At 40.5% G+C, this 26,285-nt stretch overlaps 1 protein-coding gene across 3 annotated transcripts in view; it reads left to right on the plus strand.

The window, feature by feature from the left end:
• The window catches only part of FAM114A2 (family with sequence similarity 114 member A2), a 36,999-nt gene extending 24,324 nt beyond the window's left edge, over nt 1–12,675 (plus strand). For all 3 annotated transcript variants that reach the window (XM_040241471.1, XM_040241470.1, XM_040241472.1), the window contains 5 exons: nt 1,065–1,187; nt 1,681–1,820; nt 5,264–5,336; nt 8,833–8,886; nt 10,970–12,675. In XM_040241471.1, coding sequence (XP_040097405.1) covers nt 1,065–1,187; nt 1,681–1,820; nt 5,264–5,336; nt 8,833–8,886; nt 10,970–11,071 — 492 coding nt within the window. In that variant the 3' untranslated portion in view covers nt 11,072–12,675. The remainder of the gene's footprint in view (nt 1–1,064; nt 1,188–1,680; nt 1,821–5,263; nt 5,337–8,832; nt 8,887–10,969) is intronic.
• Nucleotides 12,676–26,285: the final 13,610 nt, after the last annotated feature.

Raw genomic sequence — 26,285 nt, forward strand, 5'->3', positions numbered from 1 at the left:
GGTGCGTGGAAAGGAAGAATCTAGGATGGCTCAGGTATTTTGGTTTGGATGACTGGTGGTTCTTCTAAAGCTCAAGGGAATAAGAGAAGATGAAAAAATTAGGGGTAGGGAGAGAAAGATGACAAATTTAATTAAATTTTGTCTATGTTATACATGATACAGATACCATAGGATATCCTGATATGTATGTCAAGCAAGGAGTTGGAATATATTGTTTTCAGGCGAAGTTAGTGCTGGAGATAAGGATTCAGGAGTCAGCAGCAGATATGGAATAGTTAAAATTACTGAGTTAGGACTGATGGAGAGAGAAGGGAGTAGGGTGAGAGAAGTAGAGAGCCATGACTGCTGTTTGGTTTGAGCAGTACTGACTAGGAAAGGGTATGGGGGACTTTCTAGAGGGATGGGAATATTCTATATCTTGATCTGGGTCACATAGACATAAATGTGTACACATGTAACCTGTCATACTCTGAAAATTTGTGCACTTTATATAAGTTACACCTCAGTTTAAAAAAAGCCAAGGATTAGAGAATTCAAGAGGGAATGAGTGGTCATAAATGTTAAGAGTTCAGCACTGAGAAGTTCAATGGTATGTTCGGGTGAGAACAAGAATCCTGACTTCCATTGTGCTAAAATGTTCCTGGTGGAGGCATAGTAATCTTGGTGAGCTGAATTAAATTGCTGATGGACTATACAGCCATCCCTCGACAGCCTCAGAAGTATCCTGTTTCCAGGGACCCCTGTTGATACCAAAATTCAGGGATGCTCAATTTCCCGATACAAAATGGTGTAATAATTGCATATAACCCATGTACATCTTCTAGTATATGTTAAATCATCTCTTGATTACTTATAATACTTAATACAGTGTAAATGGTGTGTATATAGTTGTAAATGCAATATAAATGCTGTTGAAGTTGCTAGCATTTGGCAAACTCGGATTTTGCTTTTTGGAACTTTCTGGATTTTTCTTTTTCTGAATGTTTTCAGTCCATGGTTGATTAACTCTGAAGATGTGGAGCCTATGGATATAGAGGGCTGACCGTAATCTTTTTCTTATTTAGGCTAGAAATACAGCCTATGAGTGGATCAGGACATCTCTGGCCAAACCGTTGAAAGAGAAGGAAGAAGGAGAAAAACAGTTGGAAGCAGAAAACACTGAGCAGATCAATGACAATTCAATAGAGGTAAAATGAAAACAACTAAGGCTTTTTTTTTTTTTTTTAATTTGAGATGTATCATAAGAGAAGGCCCTAAGCAGTTTCTGTTTTTGTTGTACTGCTATCCATAATTTCTACTTTGTGATCCAAGATCCCAGCATCTTAGTTCCAAACTACAGGATGCAAAGAGTGAAGAAAAAGAGACAAAGGGTGCATGTGTGTGGCGTCATGAGAAGGTTCCCAGGAGCTAACATCTGACACTTTTATTCTAATCATTTGGCTAAAACTTGGTCACATGGTCACACTTCAGGGAAGCCTCTCTTTTACATCTGTGAGCCTGGTTATAAAATTATGTAACAACTGTAGAAGAAGAGGTTTATTGATGGGCAGGTACTAGTCTTTGTTGCTTTCAAGGTACTGAATACTTCAGTATGGGAGAAGCAAGGTGGTGTCATTTCCTCTTGTATGAAAAAAGCCAAGTGCTCGGATTTGTTATGCTTTGTTTTGTTTTTCCATCCAGGATATCCATGCATTTGCAATCCGGAGCCTAGCAGAACTGACTGCCTGCTCAATTGAACTTTTTCACAAAACAGCGGCTCTGGTTCTACATGGCCGGAAACAGGAAGTAACAACCATAGAAAGGAGCAGAGCCCTTTGCCAGTAAGTGTAATAAGTATCCCTCTAAAATGATTCATATTGCTTTAAGAATTTTCTCAGTTTTCTTTCCAAAGTTTTAGAAACTTTCCTCTCAATAAGATGTTATTCCTGTTGTACCATTCACATCTTTGAGGTTTATTTTGGATTTTGTTTATTTTCATTGAGCCTTAAATCTGCATTCGAAATTTACCCTTTTTAATTAACCAACTCATACTCTGAAAACTTTTTTTTTTCGGATTATTGGCCTTAGTTGGAATAGAATTGTACATAAGTGAAAACAGAAAATAGTTCTGAGAACCTCAATTCTTTTTTAAAAAAATTATTTATTTATTTTTGGTTGTGCTGAGTCTACGTTGCATAACAGTTGCTAGTTTTCGAGTGCTGACTATATGCCAGGTACATGCTAAGTGAAGTGAAGTCACTCAGTCATGTCTGACTCTTAGCGACCCCATGGATGGCAGCCTTCCAGCCTCCTCCGTCCATGGGGTTTTCCAGACAGGAGTACTGGAGTGGGGTGCCATTGCCTTCTCCATGCTAAGGGATACATGTAAATGTATCATTTGTAATTTTTAAAACAAACTTCAAGATAAGTGATCAGTCCAGCTTTAAAAATGAGGAAACACAGACTTAAATAAATTGCCAAGTTTTGCAGACTGGGATTTAAACCCAGGTCTAAGTTTCAAACCCTTTTTTTTTTGGTTTGTTTTTTACTGTATTGCTGATTTTGAACAAAAGTTTTAAAAATAATAGAATGTAGATAGTCACAGGAGGGAAAAAAAAAACCCTACTGTTTTCTCTAGTCACAAGAGGGAAAAAACAAAACCCTACTGTTTCCTAACTAAATCTCCTAATTAAATAATGAGAATATTCATTGGGGAAAAAACGTGAATGAGAGTGTCTAGTGTGTTAGGATTAGAAGAGACCCTTGATGGTCTCTGGGCCTCTTCTTCACTGCAGTTTTGCTGGCCCTCTACAACATCCCATAAGGAGGGGGCCTAGTCTTGTTTTACACATTCTTAGGATGAGAAATGAAGTTGCTCAGTCGTGTGTGACTCTTTGCGATCCCATGGACTATAGCCTACCAGGCTCATCCATCCGTGGAATTGTCCAGGCAAGAGTTCTGGAGTGGATTGCCATTTCCTTCTCCAGGGGATCTTCCTGACCTGGGGGTCAAACCCGGGTCTCCTACATTACAGGCAGACACTTTACCGTCTGAGCCACCAAGGAAGCCCCATCCTTAGGATGAGGGATTCACAAACCTACAGCATCCTGTTCTTTGGGAAAGTAGCTATTTCCGCTGCTTGGAATGCTTTTCAAGTCATGGCTCTTCCCCTCACTGAATTCAGTTTTTACTTCTAAGAGGTTCCTTTTTTTCACCTCTAATCTAAAATGCTATCTTCAACCATTTTCTCGTTCTTTTTCCCCTCTAACTCTTTTAGTATCACATAGATCAATTTAACTTCCTCAAGGTTTGGATTTATATTTTATTTATTTATTAAGATTTATTTATTTTATTTTTGGCTGCATTGGGTCTTCATTGCTGCAAACAGGCTTTCTCTAGTTGTGGCAAGTGGGGGCTACCCTTCAATGTGGTGTGCAGTCTTCTCGTTTCAGTGGCTTCTCGTTGCAGATCACAGGCTGTAGGCGCCTGGGCTTCAGTAGTTGTGGTTCAGTAGTTGTGGTTCACAGGCTTAGTGACTCTGCGGCATGTGGGATCTTCCCGGACCAGGGATTGAACCTGTGACCCATACGTTGGCAGGTGGATTCTTAACCACTTGACCACCAAGGAAGCCCATTTGGTTTTGTTTTTTAATTTTTTTTAATTAAAAAAAAGTTTTATACAGGTTTTAAAAATTACCTTTAAAAAGAATAAAGATTCACAGTTATTACAGAATATTGGCTTTATTATTCATTAGTTTGTTGCATTTTTTTATTTCATATATGTGATATCATACAGTATTTGTCTTTCTCTATCTGACTTATGCCTTCCTATTCCATCCATGTTGCTGCAAATGGCAGAATTTCATTCTTTTTTATGGTCAAGGAGTATTCCATTGTGTATACATACTGCCTCTTTATCCATTCATCTGTTGATAGACACTTAGGTTACTTCCATATCTTGGCAATTATGAATACTACTGTTGTGAACATTGGAGTGCGTGTATCTTTCTGAGTTAGTGTTTGTTTTTTATGTACCCAGGAGTGGAATTGTCGGGTCATGTGGTAGTCCTGGTTTTAGTTTCTGAGAAAACTATACCATTCCCACAGTGGCTGCCCCAGTTCTCATTGCCACCATCAGTTACAAGGGTGCCCCTTTTTCCACATTGTTGTTAACATTTGTTATTTGTGTCCTTTCTGATGACAGCCATTCTGACAGGTATGAGGTGATATCTCATTGTAGTTTTCTAAAAAAATTTTAAATTTTTAAAAATTAAAAAAACTTTCATTGGAGTGTAGTTGATTTACAGTGTTGTACTAGTTTCAGGCATACAGCAAACTGAATCAGCTGTACATATATCCACTTTTGTTTTTTAAAGATTCTTTTCCCATGTAGGCCATTAGAGTACTGAGTTCCTTGTGCTATATATAGCAGGTTATTATTAGTTATATATTTTATATATAGTAGTGTATATACATCAGTCCCAATCTTCCAGTTTATCCCTCCCCACCCTGGTATCCATAAGTTTGTTTCCTATATCCATGACTCTGCTTCTGTTTTGTAAATAAGTTCATTTGTACCCCCTTTTTTTAAGATTCCCCATATAAGTGATACCATATTTGTCTTTCTGTATCTGACTTATTTCACTCAGTGTAATGTTAATGTCTTATTATGGTTTTGATTTCATTTTCCTGATATATTTTTGAATTCTTTATTTTCTTATCTCATATCACCATTTAGTACATATTATATATATATAAATATATATATATGTTTATGTATATATACATAATTATAAACATATACAAATACCCATCTCTTTCTATATTTATAGTCTCTCTCTTAATCAGCAAGTAAGTTAGTATTCATGAGCACTGGTACTTTGCTTGTTTACTGATATATCCCCAGTGCTCAGAAGTACCTCGCACATAGAAGCCTTCCAGTATGTGTTGAATAAATGAATAAACATTTAACTATTTTTCTAAATGAAAAGTAGGATCTTTCAGGTACTACCTTGTATCCTTAAAATATATCTTAGTTATTTCCTTTGATTTAATTTGAAAACATAGTATTTTCCAGAGAATTTTGTAGAAAAATATTTCTCTAAGGACTAAATCTTCTCTTCCTGTAGCATGGGCCTCCAAATACTTGCTTTAAAAGCTGCCTTCTTTCACATTTAGTATCAGGTGTGTGTGTGTATGTTTTCCTGATAGTAGCTTTATTTAAAAAAAAAAAAGAGAAAACAATAAAACAGAAAAGAACCCTCCTCTTTTCCCTTCTTTTCTAGGATGACAGTTTTGTTGTGTAAAGAATTGTCCTGTCTGTCTAAAGAGTTCACCACCTGCCTAACAACTGCTGGGGTAAGAATTCATGACTTTTATTGGGCTAATATCTGTTTTGTTTTGTTTTTAGAATAGCTTTATTAAGATATAGTTTACATATCTTAAAAATTTGCCTATTTAAGTGTACATGTTACTGATTTTTAATATATTTACAGAGCTGTGTAGCCATCACGATAATCTAATTTTAAATCTTTTTCATCACCTTTCAGAAAACCTCACACCATTAGCAGTCACTTACTATTCCCTTCCCCTCTGTATACTTCTAACCTTAAGCAACACTAATATATTTTCTGTCTAAAGCTTGGCCTATTCTGGACATTTACTATAAATGGGATCATTCAGTATTGAGGTATTCTGTGTCTGGTTTCTTTCACTTGTTTGTGGTGGTTTAGTTGCTAAGTCGTGTCTGACTCTGCAACCTCATGGACTATAGCCCACCAGGCTCCTCTGTCCATGGAATTTCTCAGGCAAGAATACTGGCGTGGGTTGCCATTTACTTTTCCAGGGGATCTTCCTGACCCAGGGATCAAACCTGCGTCTCCTGCTTGACAGGCAGATTCTTTACCACTGAATCACCTGGGAAGCCCTTCTTTCACTTAGCGTAATGTTTTTGAGGTTCATCCACATTGTATCAGTATTTCCTTTTTATTACTAAATAATATGCTGTTTTATGGATATACCTTATTTATCTGTTCATCAGTTGATAGACATTCAGATTGTCTATGCTTTTTGATTGTAATGAATGTTGTTACTATAAACATGCATATATGTTTTTATTTCTCTTGGGTGGATAGTTAGGAGTAGACTTTCTGGGTCATATGAGTAATACAGACCATTAAGGAACTGTCAGACTGTTTTCCAAAGTAGTTGCACCATTTTACACCCCTGCCAGCAATGTATGAGGGTTCCAGTTTCTCCACATTCTTATTGACACTTGCTATTGTCTGTTTTGTTTTTAAAAATTTTACCTGAGCTAGTAGGTATGAAGTATTATCTCATTTTTATGGGTTTTTTTTTTTGCATTTCCCTGTTGGCTAATTATGTTGAGCATCTTTTCATGTGCTTGTTAGCAATTTGCATGTCTTCGTTAAAGAAATGTTATTTTGAGTCCTTTGCCTCTTATCTTTTTATTGTTAGTTTCTAAATTGGGATGTATATTATTTCTTATTTATTCTGATTTTAATTATTTGTCTTTTATTATTTACAATTTATTATTGAGTTATAGGGGGCTTTCCTGTAGCTCAGACAGTGAAGAATCTGCCTGCAATGTAGGAGACCTGGGTTTGATTTCCTGGGTTGGGAAGATCCCCTGGAGAAAGGAATGGCAACCCACTGCAGTATTCTTGCATGGAGAATCCCACAGACAGAGGAGCCTGGTGGGCTACAGTTCATGGGGTTGTAAAGAGTCAGACACAACTGAAGGAGATGGTGAAGGACAGGGAAGCCTGATGTGCTGCCATCCATGGGTTGCAAAGAGTCAGACATAACTGAGCAACTGAACAACAACACTGAGTTATAGAAGTTCTTTAAGTTTTTCTAGATACAAGTTCCTTACAAGTATATGATATGCACATGTTTTCTGCCAGTCCATGGGCTATCCTTTCACTTTCTTGATAGTGAATAGTGATAGAATCCAAATTGTCAATATTCTCTTTTATCACTTGTTCTTTTGGTATCGTATCTAAAGAATCATTGCCTCACCCAAGATCGTGAGGATTTATTCATGTTTTTTTGCTAAGACCTCTATGTTGCAGCTCTTATATGTCTGTTATCCATTTTTTTGTGTAGGATGTGAGGTAGGGGCCCAACTTTTTTTTTTTTTGCGTGTGGATATCCAGTATTCCCAGCACCGTTTATTGAAAAATTTTCCTTTTTTGAATTTTCTTAGCCCCTTTCTGTCTAATATCAACTGACTATAGACATGTGGATTTCTTTCTGAACTCATTTCTATTTCATTGATCTGTGTGTCTCTTTATGCCAATGCCATAGATTACTATAGCTTTGTAGTAGGTTTTGAAATCAAGCAGTGTAAGTTTTCCAACTTTGTTATTCTTTATCAAGACTTTTTTTGTCTGTCTTGGGCCCTGTGCAATTACATCTGAATTTTAGGATCAGTTTATCTACATCTAACTGAATTTTGCAACTCATTTTTGTTCTTTTATATACAATCTTCAGTATATTTTGTGCTGCCCTCCTGAGACCTGTGATGAGAACGTAGACTTTGATAAGGATAAGAATTCCGAAGTTTGACTCTAGTCTTAAGGGCAGCACCTTACTTTGACTATGGTAACTCTAATATTTTGCAGTTGCCAACCAGAAGAGTTGTAGTTAAAGCTAAAGTTTTTTTGTTTGTTTGTTTTGTTCTGGTTTAAGGAATTGTAAACATTTACTTAAGGTGTGTGAACTAAGGAAGATGATTCACACATCAGTAATCACGAATTGGGATAAAATCAAGGGCGCTTTAAATGGACAAACAAAAATGACTTCGTAGTAAACCAAGCTCATCCATACAGAGAACAGATAGGTGGTTGCCAGAGGCAAGTAGTGGGGCTGAGCCACATGGGTAAAGTGAGTCAAAAGGCACAGACTTTCAGTTATAAAATAAATAATATACAGCATTGAGGATGTAATGTACAGCATGATGTCTGTAGTTAATAGTACCATATTATATATTTGAAAGTTGCTAAGAGAGTAGATTTTAAAAGTTCTCATCACAAGAAAAAAATTATGTATAGTGATTGATGTTGACTGCTCTGACTGTCCTCATTTTGCCGTGTATGCTGATAACAATCATTATGTTGTACATCTGCAAAAATACCACAGTTTATATATTGTGATATGTCAATTATACCTCAATTAAAAAAAAAAATCAGCTTGTGGTAAGTATCAGTATGGCAGCAAAGTTATTCTGGGCCCTTACGTTTATTTTAGTTAAGAGCATGGCCCAAATTAATTTTTCTCACTTTGAGTTTAGATTTTTCCTGTAGGGGACAATTCTGTGATATGGCTTCTTTTTTCCTCTTAGTATTTTCTTTAAAAGAATTTCTGTATTTCCTACAGTTAATCTTCTGAGGCTAAATTTTTCCATGTATTTCATAAAGATATCCCAGCAAGTTGGTTCTGAGGTGCTAGCTAATACATGCAAGTATTAAATTTGCATTATTTGTTTTCATGTTTTCTAAATGGTGTATCTTAAAAAATCAGTTGAGTCTTTTGAGCACATGTTTTATATCTGCATATTTTGTTTTAAAATTTTTTCTAGTTTTCATGGTCAAATAGACCATTTCTATCCCCTTCTGAAATGAAGATACTTTTTAAAAAACTACAAAGGAGTACACTCTCAATTTGGATATCACAGAAGGATAGAAGGAAATTTAAAGTCCTTCCTGATCTGATTCAGACTTTTCTATGTTTATATTTATGTATGGGTGTGTTTCAAAGTGGGGTCATACTTTACCTATTTTTTCTTTTTTAAATATGCTGTGCTCCCTTAACATATTATCCTTTGTTTTAGGTTAAGGAAAAGGCTGATGTCCTTAATCCATTAATCACTGCAGTATTTCTAGAGGTTAGTAGTACTAATTATTATTATTATTTTTTAAGTCTCTAACTTCTAGGGCATTGTGTATTAATAACTCTTAAGTGTTTTTTTTTTTTTGGTTGGGGGGTGCTTCCCTTGTGGCTGGGCTGGTAAAGAATCCACCTGTAATGTGGGAGACCTGGGTTCGATCCCTAGGTTGGGGAGATCCCATGGAGAAGGGAAAGGCTACCCCCTCCAGTATTCTGGCCTAGAGAATTCCATGGACTGTATAGTCCATGGGGTTGCAGAAAGTTGGACATGACTGAGCGACTTTCACTTCACTTCTAAGTTTTTATTTTTTGGCTTTTTTAAACGACTTCAGCTGTGTTGATGCAGATATGACCAAAATGATGTATATTTGATGCATATTTCCTGTCCTTTAATTACAAAGCATAAAGATGAAGATGCCAGGTAAAGTGCAGAGGAAGAAGCAGTAGACTGTCATTACTTCTTACTACCCCTTGGTAATTAGTGGACAATTCTCAGTAATGAAACATCTTCTGGAGACCAACTGGTAAACATGAAGGGCTGAAAATTACAAATAGGCTAGTACTGCTACTTGAAGGGCTAAGGTTTATGCACAGGATAGTTACAAAACAAAAATAAAACATTTTGTCTTTTTTCTTGCCTAGAAATTTTCTTTATTTTGTCAAAAGGGTATGTGTGTTTACCTAACCCTCTTCGGTTCGTTAGATTTAAGGAGGTGGGTGGTTTAAATACATGGATGGATTATAGTCCCTCCATGTGGGATGCTTTCTGCATTCTGTGTTTTAAGAACTCTGTCTTGTAAATTAATTGTGCAAAAATTTAGATGTTTGATTACCTATTTAAAACATATTATCTAAGTCTAAGGGGAAAAATATCTTTAATAATCAGTTAGGTTTTAAATATGAATTAAATATTTTTGCCACCAGACTGTTACTTCTTTAGTTCTAGATTATTTTATTACCAATTAATATTACCAATGAGGGAATGCCTTTCATTTCTTAACTGAATTGTTTTCCTTTAATAGTCACGGAAATCATTCTGATCACTTAAGCAATTAAATACGTTTATGATTTAATAGATGACAGAGTGGTATAGATGAAAGGAGCTTGCAAACCAGGATCCCAGTCCTGTTCTGGATCTCCCCTGATTTGCAGTATGATCCTGGACCAGGCATTTACCTTCTTGGCAATCTTGCTATGCTTATATACAGAATAAGAGATTTAACTAGATGTGCTGTGAGGTCTCTTTTGGCTTGAAAATTTGGCATCAAGAGTACTGGAGTGGGTTGCCATTTCCTTCTCCAATCAAATGTCACACTGAAGTTTAACCATTTAAACTTATGCTACTGATAAATCAAAAAAAGTAAACTCACTTGATATGGGTACCCTTCTGCTATTTTTGAATTGGTTGTTCTTGCTTATAGATTTGAACATTCTTGTCCTTGAAATTATACATTTTTTTTTTTTAATGTAATGAACTCTGTTCTTCTGGAAAGTCAGAACTTGTCAGATATTACTGAAGTCTGGTAAACTCTGGGTGTAATGAATCCTAGCTTTTCATAAATAAATCTCTTGTACTAGACAGAAACATATCTGTACTTTATCATCTTTAAAAGTAGTATTTTTTGTTTATACCTGTGAGCACCTGTCTCATGTTCACAACTGTGCTGAGTCCATGAAAGAGGAGCACTCATAACGGACTATAAATTCTGTTGATTTAGAATTCATAGCCTTCTGAAATCCTCCTTGAGTAATTGACTAAAATGTTTGTGACAGGATCTATCCACTCATTCAAGGAGTCATAAAGCTTTGAATGCCAATTTTGAGCAAGATGCCAAAGAATGGCTATTATTTTTGATGGACCAGTTGGACAAAAATGGTCACATTCTTTTTTTGTGCTATCATATCATCTTAAGAGCTGGGTTATTCTTACTTCAGTGAAATGATTAAGTCGTATTCTTATTTGCCAGGCTACAGATTCAGTTAGATTATAAAAATTAGTTTGGTTTTTGTTGTCTTATATTTTCTCTTTTAAGAGACTACAGTATTTTCGTTTTCTTATCTTTCATTTCTTATCCCTGTAGGCATCAAACAGTGCTTCCTACATTCAGGATGCCTTTCAGCTACTTTTACCTGTATTGGAGATCTCTTTTATTGAGAACAAGACTGAATTACCAGAGGCATGAGCTTCATGTCCAGAGGCCTTTGTCCGAACATAGAGGAACAGAGAAGATTCTACCTGAGACTTATGATGGTGGAGAAATGCCACTCACTTCTGGGTAGCCCTGCAGAAGTGAGGGAGAAAGGTTATTTTAGTATATAAAAATGCCGGCAGGAGAGCAGATTTGAAGGAAGTTTGTTGTCTTCACTGCTTGACTGAAGTATTCAGGTCCTCACACTGCTCTTCCCAGTTGTTATAATTAATAAATTATTTGAAAAGAAACTTTTATAGACCGTTCAAAAGTAATAGCTCTAGGTCAAAGTTAATGGGATACTTGGGCAAAGATATTGATCTTTCTTTGACAATATGTAAAACACTAATATTTTTGTCATGGATGTCATTTTATAGGATATAATTGGTTGTTAAGAAAGAGGAAAAGTAATTCAAAAAAAAAAGAGGAAAAGGAATTCAGCATTTTGGAATTCATGTGCTTAATCTGTTAATGTCATTTTCTTTCTCCTTTCTATAATAAAATCTCTGGCTTTTAAGAAAACTGAGTATGTATAAACTCTGTAGTGATTGCCCTTTATTACATGGATTTTTGGAATTGGTTAGAAAATTTTGTCTACTCTAATTCTCAGCAGATACGTGGCATTGAAGAGAAGCTTATAGACTACACCTACTGTAGCCATGTTAATTTACTATAGCAAAGTGTCCTTGGACTTCAGGTTGCTCTCCTATCCCACGATGGTAAGCTTCAGGTTGTTGTTGACTCCCACTCTCCCGGATTCAAGACAAAGAAATGCAATTTGGAGAAACAGTTTCATGTTTGTAGATAGTCTGAGTTTCTAGGATGTTTTTCATGCATACCCTATATGCAGGATGAATTCAGTAATAGCAGCTCCAAAAGAGGGTTGAATCTCTTTCAGTTATGGAGGTTTTGTTACTTGAATATTGTTGAAGTGGATTGTAGAGTCCCATGAAAATGATGTTCATGTATAATAGGATTAAGATGCAGTATATTTTTCTTCATTCTTTTTTGTTTCTTTTAATGTATTCTTTAGCATGTTTATAAATATAACTTTTATCCTTCAGATTCTAAGCCTTCTTTTGCTTTCTTCAGCAATTTAAAAGATTTATAAGTCCTAACAGCTATTTTCTTATTCACTCTTTAAAAAAAAAAAAGTTCTCCAACTTGGTGGTTTTTAATGATTCAGGTAACTTTTATGAGCTCTGCCCCATATCTTCTAAACCTTTAAATAAATTGTAATAATTCTGTCAGTTTATCCTTTTATTTAGTTTTCCAAATGTAAGCCCCAGTATTTTCCCAGACCAAAGAAATAGCAAAGTGAAGCTACAACATAGGTTGATATGAAGACTATTTCTATGTGTCACCTTATTTGGGTTAGGGGGCAGTTTGTTAGGCAAGGCAGATTTGGAATCAGAAGGTTCACCGACATCACTAAAATGTTAACTCTGCTTATACTGTATTCTAACATGATGAGAAAAGTTTCTGTGTATTTTTTTTAATAGACACATTTCACTGTTCCCAAAGTGAGCAATTCTATAATTTCAGAAAAGCAGTTGTGTTATGGTAAATAAAGCTGGTGTTCCCAGCCCTAATGTGTGCCTCAAGCTCAGTTGCTCTATCTGAACTGAACATGGTATTCTTTTGAGCAAGGTTTGGAAACTGGTCATGCTATTACCTGTTCGGACTTTCATATAAGGGCAATTTTCAGCTTTTACTCTTTGATCTGGAAACATATCTAAGGTTTTTCTTTAAAAAAGGGTATAGAGTGGGGGATAGAATAGTGACTGTTTATGCATCTGTCCAGATTGCAGCCCCCAATTTCACCTATTTGAGATTCAGTTCAGTCACTCAGTCGTGTCCAACTCTTGCGACCCCATGAATCGCAGCACGCCAGGCCTCCCTGTCCATCACCAACTCCCAGAGTTCACTCAGACTCGTGTCCATCGAGTCAGTGATGCCATCCAGCCATCTCATCCTCTGTCGTCCCCTTCTCCTCCTGCCCCCAATCCCTCCCAGCATCAGTCTTTTCCAATGAGTCAACTCTTCGCATGAGGTGGCCAAGAGCCAATGTGACTTACTGCCTCTTCTTTTTCTCTCATCCTCATCAGCTTTAGCCGCCCACCCACGTGTGTTTTGGTGGATTATGGAGACCACCAATGAAGTGATGAAAGGGCCGGTTGATTCTGCATAACAGTTGCCTACCCTTCACCTAGAATATAATGAAAAAGAATGAAAGTTCCGTAATGCAGTAGAGTTGAGGAAATAAGAACATAAACATTCATTGTTAGGTGAAGTGGGTAGGTTGAGGGGGCATGTTGGAACCTGTTGGATTATGGTGATGGTTTTGGATGATGCATGCTTCATTATCCCATTTGGAGTGAGTACATGATGTAGTTTCTTGATGATGCCTACTCTTTTTGGTGCTGGTGCTGCTGCTGCTAAGTCGCTTCAGTCGTGTCCGACTCTGTACAACCCCAGAGACGGCAGCCCACCAGGCTCCCCCGTCCCTGGGATTTTCCAGGCAAGAACACTGGAGTGGGCTGCCATTTCCTTCTCCAATACATGAAAGTGAAAGTGAAGCCGCTCAGTCGTGTCCGACTCTTAATGACCCCATGGACTGCAGCCTACCAGGCTCCTCCATCCATGGGATTTTCCAGGCAAGAGTGCTGGAGTGGGTGCCATCGCCTTCCTTTTTGGTGCTACTTCCTTTAAATTTTCTGGTATCAAAGATTTACTGCTGTGTCTTTAGTATGTGCCACCCACCTCTTCCCAATTCACTTAGCACCTTGATAGATTAAATGTTATTACTAGAGTAAATGTTCCTCTTCCTACTATTGGATTTTTTAAAGGCTGTGATTAAGAGACTTCATTAATTTGATCTAAAGGAAATAGAAATGTTCATAAACTACTGTCAGTCCCACATTTATCTCCAGTGTACACACTGGCCAGTGCTATGCTCTTAAGCTAGTTCTAAAGGGAAGTCGTTTTCCCAAATCTACTGTACATGTACCAGTATCCTTAATTTTTTAAAGCACATTTTTAAAGTTGGAGTAATCTGTCACAAAGTTGCTACCCAGACAATTCAGCCAATTTCAGCCAAACTTGTTTAAGCCTGAGTTGTTTACATCATAATTGTGGCTGTTTAAGTCATAACTGAAGAACTTCTCTTTAGTACAGCCTGCTCTTCCTTTGTTGCTTCCAGTTGCATTACTGAGCATAATGAAAACCGCATGGTTAGCATGTATGTTGAAGCAAAAGTTTCAAAGTAAGAACTGAGTATTCTTAGGCGTTTAGAGGGGCTTCCCAGGTGGTAAGAGTCAGTGGTAAAGAATTGCCTGCCAATGCAGGAGACGCATGTTCGATCCCTGGGTCGGGAAGATACCCTGGTGAAGGAAATAGCAGCCCACTCTAGTATTCTTGCCCGGGGAAATCCCATGGATGGAGGAGCCTGGTGGGCGATAGTCCACGGAGTTGAAAGAGTTGGCCATGACTGAGTGACTGAATAACAACAGTAAAGGCATTTAGAGCATTCAGTAAATCAACAAACGCTTAAGTACCTGTTTTTCTGTGTTTGTTTTGTTCACCATTGCGTTCCCACCTCTTGGTATTGGGTCTGGCACATGGTAGGAAATATTGTCTGACTGTAAGAAAGAATGAAGAAAAAGGAGCAAAGGAAGGAAAAAGAAAAGGATGCTTAGTGCTTTCCTGCTACTAGAGAATATGGAGCTAGAATATCAAACATGTAAGGTGGAAACTTCTGCTTCTGTTAGGTCCATACCATTTCTGTCCTTAATTGTGTCCATCTTTGTGTTAAATGTTCCCTTGGTATCTAATTTTCTTGGAGAGATTTCTAGTCTTTCCCATTCTGTTGTTTCCCTCTATTTCTTTGCATTGTTCACTTAAGAAGACTTTCTTATCTCTTCTTGCTATTCTTTGGAACTCAAGAAGAAAGGCTTCCCTGACCAGGAATTGAACCTGGGCCACAGCAGTAAGAGCACTAAATCCTAACCAGTAGAAATGGTATGGACTTAAGCAGAAGATATTAAGAAGAGGTGGCAAGAATACACAGAAGAACTGTACAAAAAAGGTCTTAATCCAGATAACCATGATGGTGTGATCACTCACCTAGAGCCAGACATCCTGGAGTGTGAAGTCAAGTGGGCCTTAGGAAGCATGACTACGGACAAAGCTAGTGGAGGTGGTGGAATTCCAGCTGAGCTATTTCAAATCCTAAAAGATGATGCTGTGAAAGTGCTGCATTCAATATGCCAGCAAATTTGGAAAACAGCAGTGGCCACAGGACTGGAAAAGGTCAGTTTTCATTCCAACCCCAAGGAATGTTCAAACTACTGAACAGTTACACTCAGTTCATATGGTAGCAAGGTTATGTTCAAAATCCTTCAAGCTAGGCTTCAGTGTAGTACGTGAACTGAGAAATTCCAGATGTACAAGCTGGATTTAGAAAAGACAGACGAATGAGAGATCAAATTGCCAATGTTTGTTGGATCATAGAAAAAGTGAGGGAATTCCAGAAAACCATCCGCTTCATTGATTATGCTAAAACCTTTCACTGTGGATCACAACAAACTGGAAAATTCTTAAAGATGGGAGTACAACACCACCTTACCTGCCTCCTGAGAAATCTGTATGCAGGTCAAAAAGCAATAGTTAGAAGCAGACATGGAACAACAGACTGGTTCAGAATTGGGGAAGGAGTATGTCACGGCTGTATATTGTCCCTGTTTATTTAATTTATATGCAAAGTACATCATGTGAAATGATGGGCTGGATGAAGCACAAGCTGGAATCAAGATTGCTGGGAGAAATACCAATAACCTCAGATATGCAGATGATACCACCCTAATGGCAGAAAGCAGAGAAACTAAAGAGCCTCTTGATGAAGGTGAAAGAAGAGTGTGGCTGGCTTAAAACTCAACATTCAGGAAATTAAGATCACGTCATCTGGTTGCATCACTTCATGGCAAATAGATGGGGAAACAATGGAAACAGTGACAGACTTTATTTTCTTGGGCTCCAAAATCACTGTGGCTGGTGACTGCAGCCATGAAATTAAAAGATGCTTGCTCCTTGGAAGAAAAGCAATGGAAACCTAGACTGCATATTAAAAAGCAGAGACATTACTTTGCTGACAAAGGTCCACATGGTCAAAGCTATGGTTTTTTCAGTAGTCACGAATGGATGTGAGAGTTAGACCACAAAGAAGACTGAGTGCCAAAGAATAGATGCTTTTGAACTGTGGTACTGGAGAAGGTGAGAGTCCCTTGAAAACAAGGAGATGAAACCAGTCGATCCTAAAGGAAATCAGTCATGAATACTCATTGGAAGTACTGATGCTGAACCTGAATCTCCAATACTTTGGCCACCTGATACAAAGAGCTGGCTCACTGGAAAAGACCTTGATACTGGGAAAGACTGAGGGCGGGAGGAGAAGGGGGTGACAGAGGAAGTGATGGTTGAATGGCATCACTGACTCAAGGGACATGAGTTCGGGCAAAGTCCAGGCATGGTGAAGGACAGGGAGGCCTGGCATTCCATGGTGTTATGAAGAGTTGGACATGACTGAGCTACTGAATAACAACAAGGTGGAAAATGCTCATTTCACAGCTGGGGACATTGAGGCCTCATAGAAGGAAGTGACCCCCAAAGTCACATGGCTTGATAGAAGGCTCAGTGGAGACTTGAACCTGGGTCTTTGGATGCTGGCCTTGTTGCTCCATTACACCAGAGCCTCCCTGGGGTTCTGTACATGTTTACTGGGATAAGGGCTGCAGGGAGCAGCCTGCAGAACGTGTAGCTTCTGTCCTGTAGGAACTCCATAGGTGCCACTGTCTGAGTGATCTCTGCATGGTAGCTGTAAAAGCTTCTGAGAAAGAAGTGAGGCAGCTGCTCGGTTGTAAGTGATAGAGGCTGAGTTGGATGGACTCACCCCAAATCTGGTTGTGATTGTTGGGCAGGTCACATTGTAAATGTTTGAAGATGCATCCTCAAAACCCTCAAATTTCTGTTTTGGTGGTTTGTGTCTTAAGAGGCCTGTTTCTGCTGTATATAGAACTATAGAATGATGCTAACACATATGGAGCAGGCTGACTCCCAGGCACCATGAAAGACACTTCTTTGTAAATCCTCATAACTGCTGGAGGCAGGACACTGCCATTCCCAGTTCATGGGCCTTCAGGGTGGCGTAGAAGTGAGAAGCAAAGACAGGCTCAAAATGGATTCTCAGTTCCCTCATTTTCCAACCGTGTGATCGTGAGCAAGTGACTTAATCCCTTAAAATTGCAGCTTTGTCATCTGTAAAAGTGATCTCATAATAGCACTAATAAATAAAGTCGTTGAAAGGATTAAATAATCTGCATAAAGTGCTTGGAATAGTGTCTGCCACATAGCAGTGGGAACTAATGCTTAGTAAATGCTATGTGCCAGGCACTGTTGCAAACATTTGTTTTGTGTGTACTAATTTAATTCTCATGAGATAGAAAGTGTTTACAGGTGGAAAAACTGAGGCACAAGGAGGTTAAGTAACTTGCCTGAAATCTCATACCCAACAGGTGATAGAGTCAGGATTCAAACCCAGGCAGCTTGGTAGCAGAGTTCCTGTTTTCAGCTATTACATTACACTGCCACCAAAAGCTGTCAATAAAGAAACCTTTCCAGCTATCAGCTACTCTATTGTGATTATGAAACAGACTGAGCATTAAGTGACTCTTGTGAGATTTCACCACGGTAAATGGCAGAGCTCCTGCCATGTGAGCCCATGTTGTCTGGCTCCCAAACTCATGTTTGTTCTATTTTATTTCTTTTAGGAGAAAGGTTTGAAGGTGCCTATCTAGTGATAAGTGTCTGTAGGGGAGCATCTGGGCAGATTATCCAAAGCCACTAGGAGCTGGCACAGAAAGGATGGTGTGGTGACAAGTCATGTTTGCAGCCGCAGGAACAAAGATCTCAGTGAAGTAAGAGCATCTGTATCAATTAGTGATCAAAGTGGATAGAGAAGTACATGAGTGTTCATAACAGCTTTATTTGTAATAGCTCCAAACTGGAAGCTCGGTTTGGAGATGTCCTTTAGTGAGGGAATAATTAAACGATGGTGTGTCTCCACCATGGGTTGCTACTCAGCAATCAAAAGGAGCAAACAAACTACATGTAAGATCTTGGATGAATCTCAAGGGAATTATACTGAGTGAAAAAAATCCAATCCCCTCAAAACTGCTTCAGGTATATAATTCCATTTCTGTAACAGGAATGACAAAGTTACAGAAATGAAGAACAGATGAATAGCTGCAGGGGGTTAGGAATGTGGATGGGGGAATAGGTAGGTAGGTGTGTTTTTAAAAGAACAACATCATCCTGGTGGTGATGGACTAACTTGGCTGTAATGGTGGCCACAGGGATCTAGTCGTGTAGTAAGGTATATAGACTAAATGCACACAGACATACACATACGCACATGCTGAGTCCAGGAAGCCTGAGGAATCTGAATGAGTCAGATAGATTATATCAATATGTATCCTGGTTGTGAAATTTTAGTGTAAGATGTCACCATTGGGAGGAATTGGGTAAAACATACACAGACTCTGTTTCTTATAATCAAATGTGAATCTAGTTATCTCAATACCGCTTTCAATTTTCTTAAAAAAAAGGAGGGCTTCGGCCAACAGAGCCAAAGAGTCAAGAAACATTGCCCACTTCCTGGGTTTAACAAAGGCCTAGGGGCCGCTCAGGTGACTGTCCCTGTCACAGGGGCTCAGAAGCAGGAACAGTAGTAAGTATGGCACCATCTGGCTCCTCTTCATAAGCAGGTCCTTGGGAGCAGATTGCAAAGTGGAAAGTGTTTGAGAAGTTTTTTTTTTGGATGATTTTAATCCATTGTTGTCACTGCAGATGGTGACTGCAGCCATGCGATTAAAAGACCCATGCTCCTTGGAAGAAAAGCTATGACAAACCTAGACAGCATATGAAAAAGCAGAGACATTACCAACAAAGGTCTGTCTAGTTAATGCTATGGTTTTTCCAGTAGTCATGTATGGATGTGAGGGTTGGACCATGAAGAAAGCTGAGCACCAAAGAATTGATGCTTTCAAACTGTGGTGCTGGAGAAGACTCTTGCAAGTCCCTTAGACTGCAAGGAGATCAAACCTGTCAATCCTAAGGGAAATCAGTGCTGAATATTCATTGCAAGGACTGATGCTGAAGCTCCAATACTTTGGTCACCTGATGTGAAGAACTGACTCATTGGAAAAGACCCTGATGCAGGGAAAGATTGAAGGCAGAAGGAGAAGGGGATGACAGAGGATGAGATGGTTGGATGGCATCACCGACTTGATGAACATGAGTTTGAGCAAGCTCCGGGAGTTGATGATGGACAGGGAAGCCTGGCATGCTGCAGTCCATGGGGTCACAGAATCAGACACAACCGAGCGACTGAACTGTTCATTGAAATCCACCCATTTAGTTGAAAAGATTTTTGTGGAATTCTGTTTCCAGCATTATCAAAGCCAAATTCTGCATCAAACTGGTGAAAGAAGCATTATGAATTAAATAAAAGTTATTTATAAACAAAGATTTGAACAGAAGCTACCCAGGACAGCGGGATTGTAATGCTGGTTTAGTCACTAACTCTCAAGATTTATACGGAGACACTTTCAGTGTATTAATCTTGATAATGATAATAGATAATGTTAACTGAGTGATTGCTATGTGTCAGGCTAGTGTGCTGAAGGTTTTAAGTACATTATGCTATTTATTTTCACAATAGCCCAACAAAGCCAGAACTGTAATGATGGCCTGCAGAGGTGAAGACATTAGCCTGAGGTTATATGGTGTGTGGTGGGGGTTGGTGGCAAGCAGACTCACCACCAGCTCTGCCTGCCGTTATAGGCACTGCACCGACGCAGCTTGGTTCTCAGCCGTGAAAAGAGGAGATTGGGCTGTTGGGTCTGGATTCTTCATGGCTGAGCCAATTAGCTAGTTCTCACCTGAACCTATCAGGGGGCAGTAAGGAAATAATGTAAGAACTGCCAATCTTGCCCTACAGGGAAGAAGATAAGTCTGGGCAGGCTGAGGGTCAGAGAGGGTAACGAAATGATTTTTTACCCTTCAAAGGGATGTGACTGACTTAGGACTTCCTGTTATACCCTAATTAAATGTGAATAATAAACCCTCTCTCTCCAGTAGACTTAGGATCTCTAAAGAGTCCTGATAGTTGAATGTATATCATAGCCTATCTCTTTTGATTACTGGAAAGACAAGCAATAGGATGATAAAATATTGGTATTCTGGTTATTCAATTTCACATTAACCCCTCCTGGAAAAGCAGCTGGTGCTGTTAATATACCATAGGAAGGAAACCAGGATAGGACCCCTGTTGGCCAAGATAAATACCAAGATCCTGTGACAGATAACACACAACACCACAAACAAGCAAAATAACTGCTGAGGGGTTTTCTTCTGCATCTTGAATTTCTTCCGGGCTTAAGGAGACTACCTTTGGGTGGTTTTTGGTTCTATACTTCAGGGTTAGCATTTCTTAAAAAGGGGGTCACTCAAATGAAATTAGGGTGAGAGAACGCTTCTCCCTAGAGTGAGCAGGCCTATTGGCTGTCAGCGGCTGCTTAAAATCCACTTCAGCTTGCAATCCTTACCCTGATCACTTTCCCTAAGGAGGCAGGATTGCAAGATGTGTTAGAGCAAGGGTGAGCCCTGGAGCCACAGAGCCTCAGTTCACTTCCCAGCCCCAGGCTGTGTGACCTGGCAAGTTGTTGAACCTCTCTGCTGTTTCATGCCCTGTAACATCGGGTTGGCATCCGCCCCACAGAGTTGGGTGAGGTGTTACACAGGTGCTTGGCACAGTGCCTGGCCACAGTAATCCCTCCATAAATGTTAGCTCCAATGATTATGATTCTAAGATATCTGAGCATATTATAAGGTCCTCAAAGCTTCCTGATGTTCTGCAAGCCAGAGTAGTATCTGTCTTCATTAGGCTCTAGGACCTCCAGGGGGCAGAGAATGGAGAAATGGGACTTCTTGCCTTTGTCCTTTAGTTTTTCTTTTTGAGTCTCAGCTTCCTCACCTATAATATGGGAATACTAGGATCTGCCTCTGTTCACCTCATAACACCTTTGTGCATCTCTTAAGATACTGTCCTCATTCTGGAAGTTAGGGCTTCCCTGGTGGCTCAGATGGTAAAGTGTCTGCCTGCAATGCGGAAGACCCAGGTTTGATCGCTGGGTTGGGAAGATTCCCCTGGAGAAGGAAATGGCAACCCACTCCAGTACTCTTGCCTGGAAAATCCCATAGATAGAAGAGCCTGGTAGATTTCGGTCCATGCGGTTGCAAAGAGTTGGACACGACTGAGCGACTTCACTAAGATACTGTATATGAGAGCACTTGAAGAATTAGCACTGTGAGGCCTAGAATGTTAAAAGATATTCTTGAGTAAATGATTCCCATTCTGAGACTGTCTCTTCCACTGTGGAATACGGGTAGTAATCCCTAACTTCCAGAATGAGGACTGAGGTGATAAAGCGCTTGGAACCCAATTCCAGTGCAGAATCTGCTCCCCACACTGTCCCCATCTGTGGTCTTGTTTCCTAATTTAAGGAGCCAATGCCAACATTTCTGGTTTGCAAGCTTGAGAGATGCAGCAGGGGAAGTAAACCCCAGACCAAGCTTCATTCTGGCCATCCCAACCATTCTGAATTAGCTAGATCTGCTTATTTCTCTCATCCTGAATTCAGGCTGCTGGGTGAACTTCAGATCCCCACCCCACCATAGTAAGATTTAACATAGAGACTAGCAGGAAGGGGTCTGGGATCTCGAACAAAGCATTTGCAAGCCAAATGATATTCCTCTGAATACTGGGCTTCTCCAAAGTCTCCTTCTTGCCTTCTGCTCTCCTCCCTACCCCCAAAGATGCCCTGGCTCACGTTTTCAGTCCCAGTGCATGTAATACTGCACACCTAGACAAATCATCAAGACCGTAAAAGCAGTCAGCTTCTGGCAAGTCCTTGCTGATGTGGGCAAGGTCATATGGCAATGACTGTATCACCTTCCCTGTGTATAAAACTTGCACAAAAGTATTTCCACACTCATTAAAAAAATAATTTTGCTTATTTTTGGCTGTGCTGGGTCTTCGTTGATCCCCGGGCTTTACTCTAGTTGTGGCTAGTGGGGGTTACTCTCTAGTTGCCGTGGGTGGACTTCTCATTGCGGTGGCTTCCTTTGTTGCAGAGAACTGGCTGTAGGGTGCAGGCTTCAGTAGTTGCAGCATATGGGCTCAGCTGCTGCGGCCCCTGGGCTCCATAGCACAGGCTCAGTAGTTGTGGGGCATGGGCTCAGTTGCTCCACGGCATGTGGGATCTTCCCCGACCAGGCACTGAACCCATGTCTCCTGCATTGGCAGGCAGATTCTTATCCACTGCGCCACCAGAGAAGCCTCACACCTGTTTTAAGGCGGGGTATCTGAGGTCTGGAGGGGTTGAGAGGAGTGTCTGTTCACTTGGTTGTAAGTGGCTCTGCTGAAATGTGTTTTTTTCTGGGTTCTGCTCAGCTTCCCCAGGAGGCAGAGGAATCTCATACAGCCAGCTGAGATCAGGTCAGACTCTCTCAGCTGATGAAGAGTATTTCAAGGTGTGAGGGCTTTCCTAAGCCTCTCATCGCCTCTAGGGGGTCTCTGCCTTCTCTATCTAGGTGAGATGCTGACCCTGGTATGAATTGTGATGGCCTTGATTGTGGTTAGAGGGCACCAGGGGCTACTGCTCTGGAGGGGCTCCCCACCCGGCTGACTGCCTGCAGTGCTTAGACCACAGGCTCTGGACTCTAATTGACTTGGGTTCACATTCTGTCTAAGCTATTAATACTTCCAGCTATGTTACCTTAGGCACCATAAACTCTTAAGAGCAACTTCCTTGCCTGTGAAATGGAAGAAAACAAGCACATTCCTTATAGGAATGTTTGGATTTTCCCAGGCAATTTAATTTATGGGCTCCAGTGCAAAATGGAAATGTGGGGTTCCCTGTTCAAAAAGCAAGAATAGAGCTTTTTACCTTCTTCCATGGTTCTTCAGGGCTTCCTGGGTAGTTCAGTGATAAAGAATCCACTTGCCAATGCAGGAGACGTGGCTTAGATTCCTGGGTTGGAGGATCCCCATGGAGGAGGAAATGGCAATTTACTTCACTATTTTGCCTGGAAAATTCCATGGATGAAGGAGCCTGGTAGGCTGTAATACAGTCCATGTGGTTGCAGAGTCAGACACAACTGCGCATGCAGGCACCCATGGTTCCTCTCTCAGCATGTCATGGTGTTTTTATTTGCTGTTGAATCTTGTGCTTTCTCAGGAACAAGGATACTTGGCAGGCTAGCTAGACCCTCACAGGTGCCTGGGGCCCCAAGTGCAAGTGAATAAGTGAAAATCGTTCAGTCATGTCAGACTCTTTGTGACCCCATGGGCTATAAAGTCCATGGAATTCTCCAGGCCAGAATACTGGAGCGGGTAGCCTTTCCCTTCTCCAGGAAATCTTCCCACCCAGGGATTGAACCGAGGTCTCCCACATTGCAGGCAGGTTCTTTACCAACTGAGCCACAAGGGAAGCCCTGAGACAAAGTGAGTTTGGCCATGTTTTAGTGGAGGCTCCAAGACCCCAGCACATGTTTCTTTGTCCATCTGACATTGCTTCTAAGAGTCCAGTCCAAAGATAAAATTATTAAGCATTTCACGATGGTAGTAGCCACAGAGCATTAAACCCCCAAGGACAGGCCCTTCTGAGCGTGGGCCTTGTGTGATTGAACTGATCACACACCCATGAGCTGGCCCTGTATGTCCTTACAAGCCTTTGGCCTGGTCTGTGGTCCACAGTAAGCCCTCAGTAAGTGGTTAGGAGAGAGAGTCCAGTTTTGCTACGGCTCATTAGCAGTTCTCAAGCTTAAGCCCTCACTTGAACTTTGCATTTCCAACCTGGTTCATAGGAAAGTCAGGGAAAAGTGTTATTATCATCTTTGTACCGATGGGGAAACAGGCCCAGAGAAGGGACAGTCCTTGGCCATGTTCACTATGCAGCTGTTAACAGTCAGACGTGAACAGTGATCTCCAGACTCTCAGGCAGTGTTAAGCATCTCAAGTCCTGCCCGTCCTCTGACATCGTTTCCTGAGATTGTGAGTGGCAACAGCTCATGCTTCTCGCATCAGGACTCTCCCCTCAGGAGCACAGCCCTTGCCCCAGCCCCCTACCAGCTTTCTGAACAAACCCCAGCTCCATGCCAGCCTCCTCCAGGAGGCCTTCCCTGCCAAGGACCTAACCGCAGTATGCTTTTATTTCATATGCACATTCACCCCAAATTCAGTGATATGTAGTTTTATTTCCTGTGCTTTTTATATTACCAAATATATATGCATATTTGTGGCTTATTAAACTTTTTTAACCTCACATATAATAGCTTCATAATATCCTATTTTAGAGAAGTTCCATAGTTTATTTGGCAAATCCCTTATTGTCAGACACTCAGGTTGTTTCAAATTATTTTTCAGTTTCTGGAAGGGAATGTACAAGTTCTAACCTGGGGATAATCACAATACTTGGCTCATGGGTGATTGTGCTGGTTAAATAAATTATTATAGGAAAAGTGTTTAGGAAATGAAACAACTAAGTACTGTATGTGTGTTAGTGAAGGTTATTCTTTTAGGTCTATTATTTTGATAATGCTATTAGTTGTTACCATTTTATATGCATCTTTGAACACATAAGTGATTATTTCCTGGGTCAGAGGGGAGAGCAGTGTGAAGGCTGGCATAAAATGCAGCCCCAATTTATGGAGGGTGTGCTTGCCACTGACAGGGAGACCAAAGGGGTGGAACTGAGCCCCAGGCTCTGGCTGGAAACATCTGTCGTGATCTGACTGTGATGCCTTTCGGGCTATGAACAATGAGTTAGTTCACCTCAGGGCTGAAAAAAGGAAGCGTAGAAAGCATGCAAGATAGAGAAGCCCAGGGAAGTATCTGCCAGCACAGCAAAGAGACCAGTTTGCCCTCGAGCTCCAGGTTGGTAAGTGGATATTTCCTCTGTTCTCTTGGCTTCTGCTATGACTAGTGAATTTGGGCCTTAGATACCATGGTGTTGCGATAAAATTGCGTGGGACCATGGAGTCTTAGGTAGTCAAGGATCTGCAATATTAGGCTATCACTTTAGGTCAGCACTGGGTTGCGGGGCAGAGAATTAACAGCTGCCTTTGTGGTCGGTCTGCCCCCACATACTTCCCCTGCCAGCCATTTCCCATCGCGGAGCTGTGACTTTGTTACTTAATAATCTGTCTTTAGGGTGGTCCTGTACAACATAAATAAGCAGGGGAGAGATGCATTTCAGAGGGTAGAATCATAGAATTTCAGAGGTAGAAGGGAGTAGATTCCATCTGGTATTCTTCTGGAGCAGGAATTCTCAAACATTCATTTGTGAACCAGAATCCTACATCAGAAGTACCTGGGAGCTTATTAGAAAGGTAATCCTAGCCCACCCGCAGCCTGATTCAGTGAGTGTTGAGTGGGTCCCAGGACTTTGCCCCTTTAAGAATAACCTCAGGTAGTTCATTCTGATACAGGTGGGTTACACTTGAGGAACTCTATTCTGTTAGTATGACTCCCTAGCAGGTTGGTTGCCTCTAGTGTTGGGGAGCTCACCACCTCAGGAGACAGCCTATTCCATTTGGGAACAGTTCTGATTATGCAAAGTTCTGTTTTATGTGGAGCTGGAATCTGCCTCTGTATAAGCTCCACCTACTGGCCCCAGTTCTATCTACTAGGGCTGTGCAGAGAAAGTCCAGTCCCTCCAGGCTTCTGTGGGCAGGGGGACTTGAGAAGTATGCACCCATGAGAGTTTGTGAGTCAAAGGTGCATTGGAAAGGAGCCCCTAGGTCTCTGAACTGGCTGGGGCTTTGAGAAACTCATTCCTCTTCTCACCAGGGTAGATGCCTCCTTCCAAACCCAGGCGGAGGTGTTCCCAAACCAGAGGGCAGACTCCCTGGGGAGGGAGAGAAGTCCTTGGGCAGCTCGTGAGAGGCTGTGAAAATCAGTTCCTGTGATCACAGGATGGTGGGAGGCAGGGCCAATGCCTGGCCAGTCATGCTGGTGGTGGGTTCCTTGACCTGGGTTCCAGCCCAGCTCTGCCTCTAAGCTCCCAACAGATTCTCAGCAGTCCCTGCC

The sequence above is a fragment of the Oryx dammah genome, unplaced genomic scaffold (genome assembly GCF_014754425.2).
Source record: "Oryx dammah isolate SB20612 unplaced genomic scaffold, SCBI_Odam_1.1 HiC_scaffold_5, whole genome shotgun sequence".
Taxonomy (NCBI): domain Eukaryota; kingdom Metazoa; phylum Chordata; class Mammalia; order Artiodactyla; family Bovidae; genus Oryx; species Oryx dammah.